This window comes from Acomys russatus, chromosome 16, assembly GCF_903995435.1.
Source record: "Acomys russatus chromosome 16, mAcoRus1.1, whole genome shotgun sequence".
NCBI lineage: Eukaryota > Metazoa > Chordata > Mammalia > Rodentia > Muridae > Acomys > Acomys russatus.
Genome location: NC_067152.1, coordinates 33,089,706 through 33,099,087, shown reverse-complemented (window position 1 = coordinate 33,099,087; position 9,382 = coordinate 33,089,706). Strand labels below are relative to the sequence as shown.

The window sequence follows — 9,382 nt, the reverse complement described above, 5'->3', positions numbered from 1 at the left end:
GTGTGTGCCTGGAGTCCATGGGATGTCAGAAAAGTACTGAATACCCACAGAAGGCAATTACTGACTTAAGTCACCATGTGGATGCTGGGAACTGAACCCAGATCCTCTGCAAGAGTGGCCAGTGATTTTTTTAACTGCTAAGCTATCTCTCCAGAGCAAAGCAATAGCTGATATGTTGCGAGGGAGGGGGCTAAGGGGGGGGGAGGCTGGGGGGGTGTCATCTGGAGCAGTTTAAGGAGTTTTTAGATAAACAGGATGACATTCTGAGACAGGCATTTCTGAGAATAGTACACCCCTTGATGCAGTGAAAACCAAATTTCAACTAAACAAAATGCTGTATCTTCAGACTGAGAGGGGCCCTGCAAGCATGTGCATTCACTTGGTCACCTTAAAAATGATTTCAGAAGAACATTGCAAAATGCCATGTGATGTTCTAGAGACAGATTTTAAAAGCTGTGTCACCCAAAGCAAAAGGGGATGGGGATTTGTCTTTCAGCCCTTTCCCTACGAAAAGAAAACAACTGGGCATAGTGGCTCACACCTTTAACCCCAGCACTCTTTGGGAGGCAGAGGCAGGCAGATTGCTGTGAGTTTGAGGCCAGCCTGGTCTACAAAGTGAGTCCAGAATAGTCAAAGCTACACAGAGAAATCCTGTCTCGGAAAAAGGGGGGGGATCCTTTCCGCCTCCTTGAATGCAACTGGGGTGCAGGGGAGGGGGCACCATTAATGGGACAAAAGGATTAGAGACAATGATTTTCTCATTACATTTTTCCATAATATCAGAAATTAAAACCAAGGTCCTGTGTGAGTATTGAGAAGTGGTCCTTCCAACCGTTTTTGCTAACCTGGAATCACCAGGGTTCTTTCATGTCTCCAGTCCATTGCTAGCAGCCCTTGACTAAGCTGCACTAGCCTTGCCTAGCAGACCCAACCTTGAATTACGGCTTTATTTTTATCCAGGCAGTCTCTTACATCAAGTGGCCTGACCTCCAAGTGTATCGAACCTGGGGGTCTGGCATTTGTATGTATATGTGTATATGTGTCTGGAGGGTGTGAGGTGCCCTAGAGCTAAAGGTACAGGGAGGTGAAAGCTACCTGGTGTGGGTGCCGGGAACTGGACTCCAGTCCTCTGCAAAAGCAGCAAGGATCATGACATCTGCCATCTCTCAAAGCCCCACTACCCCTCTCAGGGACAGGGAGTGTAGCCCAGACTGCACACATACGTAGCTAAGGATGACTTAGACCTGCCTCCGCCTCCTGAGTGCTGGCATTACAGACTTACACTACCATACTTAGCATTCCAAAGGGAAAATATCTTAAAGAATTTGGACACATTTCATCTTTGGAAAACTCTTAAAAGACCTTAAGCTGGGAATGTGTGGTGCAGTTTCGGAGAGCTTGCAAGATCCTTTGTTCTTCCTGTGAACTTCCAAAGTATGGAGCCAATCCGGCTTCCATAGCAAGTACCAGCCAAAGGCTACATATAACTTGTTTTTCTCAAACCAAAAAGTCCCTTAGTAATGGTTTACCACAAAATCGAAGAACCTCTCAGCCTTATTTACTCATGTGTCCCATATATGAGGCCAAAGAAAACAGTAATACTGCACATGGCTTTCACCCCCACTCCCACCCCCAGGCAAGGACTCTATGTAGTCCTGGCAGTCCTGGAGCTCTTGTGTGCTGGGACTAAAACTTTGTGCCACCTCGCCCAGCATTTTCTCTTTTTGAGACTGGGTTGGCCTTGAACTCACACCTCAGACTCCCAAGCACAGGACTGCAGGTGCACATCACTGCTGGCTGTCATAAGCTATTGCTGCTGGCTTCCCAGGCAGCTCCAGTGTCCCTCTATCTTTTGGACAGTCATCTTTGTGGCTCTGACTGGCCTGGAGTTCACAGACACCCACCTGTGTCTACCTTACCAGGGCAGTGACTGAAGGGCCATTCATTCATGCTTAGTGTCTGTTTATAGCACTTCAAAATAACAGATAGAGCTTGGTCATCTGAAAGGAAAAAAAATCAGTGTGTCTTTGTGGACTCGGGCGTTTCTGCTAAGCCCTTCACTGGTGAACACTGCTTCCAGGATTTGGGAAGAAAGTTTGAGAAAGGCTTTTTCTCAAATCTTCAGCATCATGGCGGGGGGGGGGGGGGGGAGCCAGGTGCATCCAAGGACTGATGTCAGGGCAAGATTTACTGCATTACACACACAATCGTGTGGCTGGGTCTTAACATAAAAATGACATCACATACACCAGAAAATGTGCTGGAATCATGCCAGTTTGGCACAAAACAGGTTATTGGGAGCAAGGAGGCCTGACAACACACAGGGCCTTGTGTTTTGGTACACTAGGAACGCACTTTGAATGATGTTTTGCTTGAATTAGCCCTTGAAATGTATAATTTTCATAGTTGGCCTGGGCTCTGACCCTAGCGTTTGATCTAAATGGCATTCCATATGCAAATGACTTGACTAGGATGCTTACTCTGACGTGTGGAACTTAAAACTTGATGCTTTAAATACAAAATCTGGCTTGACACATGATAGATACTATTCAAAGCTGTACATTTAAATTCAAGAAATGTTTTGTGAACTGTTTCTAATGGGGAAAAAAATATTAAAATAACTTAAAAACAACACAAAGTGGTGTGCCTCTGTTGACCTGGCAGGTCAGTGTCCATGCTGTGTGTGTTGCTGTCTGTCACTTTGGAGCATACCTTGTCAGAATGTTGTAAATAAAATAACAGCCTTAGAGTTAAGCTGCACAGTAATTCGTAAGGTAGCTAGCTAGCTGTGAGCCCAATTTCATAGAAGCCCCCTGCTTATGTGACGACCGACCTTCCCTGCCTTACTGCCAGGTTCCCAGTCTTGAGACCCACAAGTACCAAGTTGGTCTGTTCAAATGCACTGGGTGTGCGCGGCACCTCGAACTTGCCACTCCCGTTTTCGGTTAAATCTCTTCACGTAGCTGCTGCTGCCCCTGAGCAATCCGTCTCCTGGACGCAGGCGCCCTCTCAGGGCCTGGAGCAGAGCCTTGGGGAGCTGGCGTCTCTTGTGGTAGATGTGGCCCATCACAATATATCTGTTTCCTGCACAAAGGAACCGTAAGAGAAACTGTGTCATTTAAATGCCAAGAAACGATGATATCTGAGCTGTGCGGGCTGCACCTTATGTAAACTATTGCCAACAGGTGAAAAACCTACAGAAGAGAGAACCCGCGGACTACATTTCAGAACAAAGCAGTCTACCAAAGGACAGCTCTAGGGAGAAGTGAAAATAGGGGACACTGCCACCGCCCCAGAGGGGGGCCTTTCTCAACTCTGTGCTATGCAGGAGAGAACCTCTTAGACATCCCCTTTTGAAAAGGTCTTTTGTCCCGAACCTATGTGTTTGGGGGTGTTTTCGGGTTTTTTCTTTCGAGGTCTCTTAGCCAGAGCTGGCCTTGAACTCTGTAGTAGGGGATGACTTTGAACTTCTGACCCTATTAGCACGATGCCTGTCCTGTAGTATGCCAATCAGCGTCCTCCCCTTCATGGGAGAGCCTCTAAATTCTATTGGCTAGACTACAGTCCCACCAGTAGCCCAGCATGTGTCAAGCTGAATGAAGCAGGATTACCATAAACTCGAGGCCAGCTTGGGCTCAGTATCAAAAGCCTGCCTCAAAAAGACAAATTCTGCGAGTGTAACTGATCGCCGTGCTTGTCTGGCATGTGTGAGTCCCCGCTCCGTTCCTACTCTATGAAAGGGCGACCAACAAAAGCTGGACTTCAGTATGAAGGACACGTGTGAACTGGTCTTTTGGGTCAGTTTCGATACCAGGTTTAAATTCTGGACATGGCTTATGGCAACTGGAGGAGTCCAGGGCTAGTATGTGCACGCGGAAGAAAAAGCCGTCGGGGGTGATGTACAGGCGGTTCATCTTGTACAGCCCGTCAGGGTCCACCAGCAGAGTCACCAGCCGCATGCCCGCGCCCACCACGTCCACGTCGTGCACGATTCCGTTCACGGCTGCTTTGGGAAAACAGGATTTGGAGAAAAGCATTACAGCCGCGGCCAGGGTGGGGACGGGACGGGCGCACCGGTTCCCGGGAGGGTGCGGTGCGCTCACCGAATTCGCTGGCGCAGTAGGCCTCCCGCTCGTCCGCGTCCGCGCTGCAGGCGCGCGCGCAGGGATGGGTCTCGGGCTCCGCGTCTTCGGGCGGCAGCGGCTGCGGGGTTCCAGAGGGCTGTGCGGCGGCGCGCGGCCGGTTCGGGTGGGCGGGGCCGGCGGCGCGCGCGGCCGGGGGTCGCAGGGCCCGAGAGCGCGCGCGCCGCGGGGAGTCCTCGGGCGGGGACGCGCGGTTCTCCGCCTGGGCGAGGCGCGGGCCCGGAAGCCCTGCGGGCGCGCGCGCGGCATCCCGGAAGCCGGCGCGGTTGTCAGCTGGCGGTGCGGAAGGCTCCCGGCGCCGGGGGTCCGGCCAGGCGCGCGGCCCCGCGTAGGCGGCGCGCGGGCGGCGCGCGAACTCCGGCAGCGGCAGCGCGCGCGGCCCCGGCGTCTCCGGGGCTTCGGGCTTTCGGGGCCGAGGCGGCGCTATGGGAGAGAGCGAGGCGGTGAGTCCAAGGGAGGCGCGAAGGGAGCGAGCACTGCCCGAGCCCTGGAAGAGAAGACCACCGCCTGCAGCACCAGGCCTAGGCAGGAGGCTGGCTGCGAGTTCGAGGTCAACATAGGCTAGAGTGGCGAACGAACCTAAGAATAAATAAATCCGACCCTGTCTCGAAAAAAATAAAAATAAAAAATAAAAAGAATAAATAAGTCCATCCATGAATGGTGCTAAGAGGCCTAAGGGCATAATTTTGTTAAGGAACTTTGCCAAATCTAAGGCTCTATTAATTATTCTATATCTAAACAGTTCCGGTAACATTGGTTAAACGTATTTACCTTTCAATATATCACACACGACCGCACATTTGTGCAGCTATTTACAGTTTGTTGAAAAAGTACCAAGAGCAAGCTCCAAGGGGAAACGTCTCGAGTTACAGGTTTCTCCTAATTGTTTAAGCGCCCCTGACAACAGAACTATTTGGTTTTCCCATCCGTGTTTACACTGTCATCCTGGTCTCCGCAGTGTTAAGCATTTGTGAGAAGATTTTCATCTGGCTTCTTGGACACCACTTATTTAGTAAACAACAGCTTAGAAAGGGTTTTTTAAAGCTTGGCTGGAGGCAAAGGCCCCTGGTTTAAAAAATAAAAAAAAAAGCATACGTTAGTTCCATTACTCCTCCCTATTAGAAAATCTCTCAGACATCATGAAGACACTTAAAAAAAAAAAAAAAAAAAAAAGGATTAATGATTTTCTTCAGCTCTGCATACAGGTTGGCGCACAAACTTCAGCCAGGTTGAAATCTGGGCAACTTTCACTACCCAGTTACACAGTATCATCACCCCCAGGGCCCTTCCAGCCAAGAACAGCCCAGAGCCTACTTTCCTCAGTTTGCATTAAAGAGCTTGTCCTGCCCTCTGCAGTTTTGACAACACTTCATTTATAGTGGTGCATCTTGCCAAATGAATAATCTCCTTGAAAAACCAGCTCCCTCCCAGCAGAAATAACTACTTATACAGTTCATGTTTCTTGACTCCCTTATGTTAAACTGACGCTTAAACCGATGCACCAAGCATGGACGAAAAAAGTTCTGGTGGCTAGCCAACTCCTGTCAACTGTTGACCTCAAACTGCTTCCCTACTGATAGCACCATCTGTTGTTATGGGAAAGATGGTCTGATATTGGGGTCAAATGCCACTGAAGTCATTCAATTTCCATGTGGAAAAAAAAAAAACTAAAATAAATTGCCGGGTGAGGTGTGGAGGCTATTATTCCGAGAGATAGTGAAATGAGCAAAACATCCTAACAAAAGCAAAACAAAAACATCACCGCCGAGACCACCTGATTTAAAAGGGGCGGGGGGGAGGAAGGGAGAGAGAGAGGGATTGATTCAAGTATACCGGAGGCTATACCAGAACTGCGCAGAGGGGAACAGGGTGCCCGGGGCTGTCACACCATCGCTGGCCTGTGTGTCACCATCCCTAGCCTGGGAGCCTGTCCACAGTGCGCCTCGGCTTTTGACACTTTCCTTCCTCCGGGATGCAGCTATTTAACATGCAAAGTTTTCTCCAGCCTGCCTGGCTCCCAAGCGATCGGTTCAGCCCCTGAACCCGCGTCGTTCCTTCCGAAAAGGCTGGCAAGAGCCATGAAATCTTGGGAGACCCATGTCGCCGCTCCCTGGCACGCACTCAGACCTAGAGTCGCCTGTCCCGCAGGCTCTGACCCTTGCCTGGTCCCGCCCTGCATCTCGCCCTCTTCCCAGTCCCCGGGACGCTGCGTTTTAGCGACCTCACCTTTTCTCTCTGCCACCGGGGCTTCCGGGGACCATCCGACGAGCAAACAGAGAAGCCAAAGGGCTCGAGCTGTCATTTTTGTAGACAGGGTTCCCCGTGCTGGAAAACGCGGCGAGGGCTTTGGCTCGCTTCCTCCCCCCCCCCCGCCCCCTTTCTCCACACCCCCACCCCCGTTCATGCTAATGAGGGGCAGCCTTTGGGGAAACGGGCATCGCAGGCTGCACAGACCATTGAAACAAAACCGAGCGGCCAGTATCTCGCCCTCTTTCCGAGGGGGGTCGGCTGTGTGGTCCTGACTGAGATCTGTGGGCCAGGAGAACATCATGGCCTTGAGCTCTTTCTTGCTCTGAGTGGGTGACATGCTTGGGGTGAGGTGATAGGGTGGGGAGAGTGAGGGTTTTGAGGGGACTGAAGGATAGGATGAAGGAAAGTGAGTAATGAAATCAACAACAAATAAATTAGTGCTTAGAATAGCTTGGGCTTGTGGAGGGGAGGGGATTCCTGACTGAAAAAAAGAAAGAAAGAAAGAAAGAAAAGAAAAAAGAAAAACACTGCATTCCAGAACGTGTGAGGCAATTGCTTGACAAACCAAGTTTGGCAAAGCTGTTTGACTATATATGCAACCTTGATATTCTAGAACCAGAAACCGGGGAGGGGGTGGGGGGAGGGGTGGGGGGAGGCGGGAGAACACACACGACCCTAGCACATTTTTTCCTTTGCCAGCCCTCTTCCCTCCCCGCCTCTTCTCCCTTTTTCCTCCCTCCCTCACTCCCTCCCTCCCTCCATCCATAACTGGTTTTCAGTTGGACAGACTGACCAAGTGTATCCTGCAAGCATATCCTGGATGCATAAAGATTGACGAACCATCATTCCAATGCTGGGGGCATGGGGAAAGGCAGGCATTTTATTGTTTCTAAGAAAAGCAAACTCCTTTCCTGCTGTGTCCAGCTTCCTGACACAGCATCTTACCTCTATTGGTCTAGAGCAAAAGGGCCTTTTCCCTCAGATGGTATTTGCCAAGGGAAGGGAGTGGGGGGATAAGAGGGAGTCACTTCTCCAAAACAAATCCAAAACCTTGGGATTACATCAGTCCACAGCTTCAAGGCCAAGTGGAAGCCACTGAGACGAACGACTTTGAGTGAGGTGCACAAAGGTACTGACATCCTGGCGCCAGAAACTACAGTGGTGGTAAATGCTTGAGGCTGTGGTCTCAGAAACTACAGAGTGAGAGCCAGTGGGGTTGGGGGGTGGAGGGGGTGGCTCACGCCTTGAATCCCAGCACTTGGGAGGCAGAGGCAAGGCGGATAGCTGTGAGTTCGAGGCCAGCCTGGTCTACAAAGGGAGTCCAGGTCCAGGATAGCCAAGGAACAAAAAAAAAAAAGAATATTCTAGGGCTCAGTTAGTAAAATGTCTACTTAGCATGCATGAAGCAATGAGTTGAATTGCATGCACTGCACTTCATGAAGCAGGTGTGTAACCCCAACACTCTGAGGGAGAGGTAGGAGGACTAGGGTTCTGCAGACATCTTCAGCTGCATAGGGAGTTGAGACCAGCCAGCCTGGGGTACAGAAGACTTTGTCTCAAAAATATTCACAGTATAATCACAGCCAGTGTCTCCAAAGACACAGGCTATTTTTTAAAAACAAAACAAATTTAGGACTGGAGAAATGGCTGTGACTTAAGAGCAGTCAGTTCAGTTCCCATTACCCACATGGGACTCGCAATTTTCTGTCCCATTTGAAGGAGCCCAGACACCTCTTCTGACCTTCTCAGGGGTCCTGCTCACATGCAGTGCACTCACATACACTCAGGCGCACACACTTACACATAAACGTAAGTGAATACTTTGACATTCTACCCTTAAATACAAAAAACAGACTGCAGGCAGCATGGAGGGTCTTTTGTTTGTTTGTTTGGGTTTTGTTTTGCAGGGTTTCTCTATGTAGCCCTGGCCGTCCTGGAACTCACTGTATAGACCAGGCTGACCTCAAACTCACAGAGATACTCCTGTCTCTGCCTCCCTGGGTGATGGGATTAAAAGGCATGCGCCATGGAGGGTCTTATTTGCCTGCGTGTACAACTGCAGGCCAGAAGAGGGCACCAGATCTCATTATAGATGTTGTGAGCCGCCGTATGGTTTCTGGGAATTGAACTCAGGACCTCTGGAAGGGCACTCCGTGCTCCTAACCTCTGAGCCATCTCTCCAGCCCGGCATGGAGGGTTTTAAACCTTGAGATCCTGTCCAAGGAGGAATCCAAGAGGGAAACTGTAGAACAGGATCCTAAGAAAGGTTTACTGTGGTCTGAGGACTGCAGCAAGGCACACTTGCTCACTTGAGAGGCAACGGGGGATGGGCGGAGGCGGGGGTTGGGGGGAGGCAAACATGCTCACTTGAGAGTCAACGGAGGTTGGGGGAGAGGTGGGGTAGGATGGGTCCTGGATCACAGTGAAAGCACTAACAAAAACATGAAAAACAATAAAAATAGAGACAGAGAGACGGCCCAGTGGTTAAAAGCACTGACTGCTCCTCAGGAGGACCGGGGTTCAATTCCCAGCACCCACATGGCAGCTCACAGCTGTCTGTAACTTCAAGATCTAACACCTTCACTCGACATGCATGCAGGCAAAAAACCAAAGCACATAAAATTTTTTTTAATTGCTTAAAAAAATAGAGCGAGACTATGACAACATGCTGATGTCAGCTTTGTTGGTAGGCCGAGGCCCAGACTCTTAGAAACAGACTCTTAATTCTTTTTGGTTTTGTTTCTGTTTTTTTGTTTTTCTTTTTTTTTTTTTTTTAATATTTATTTATTAAGTATACAGTGCACATTAGATCACATTATAGATGGCTGTGCGCCACCATGTGGGTGCTGGGAATTGAACTCGGGACCTCTGGAAGAGCAGTCAGTGCTCTTAACCGCTGAGCCATCTCTCCAGCCCTTGTTTTTTGTTTTTCGAGACAGGGTTTCTCTGTGCAGCCTTGGCTGTCCTGGACTTGCTTTATAGACCCAAGA

The 9,382-nt window shown here is 49.9% G+C and overlaps 1 protein-coding gene across 2 annotated transcripts; it reads right to left on the bottom strand.

Moving 5' to 3' along the window:
- Positions 1 to 2,633: 2,633 nt before the first annotated feature.
- On the bottom strand, positions 2,634 to 6,502 carry C16H17orf58 (chromosome 16 C17orf58 homolog). Of its 2 annotated transcripts, none has more exons than XM_051158923.1 (4): positions 6,369 to 6,502; positions 4,104 to 4,565; positions 3,812 to 4,006; positions 2,634 to 3,084 (listed from the first exon to the last, which is right to left on the bottom strand). In XM_051158923.1, the coding sequence occupies exons 1-4, from the start codon at positions 6,442 to 6,444 to the stop codon at positions 2,894 to 2,896; spliced, it is 924 nt and encodes a 307-aa protein (XP_051014880.1). In that variant the 5' UTR covers positions 6,445 to 6,502; the 3' UTR covers positions 2,634 to 2,893. The 2 variants fall into 2 exon arrangements, with proteins under 2 accessions (XP_051014880.1, XP_051014881.1); XM_051158924.1 differs by having other exon boundaries at positions 3,812 to 4,003.
- Positions 6,503 to 9,382: the final 2,880 nt, after the last annotated feature.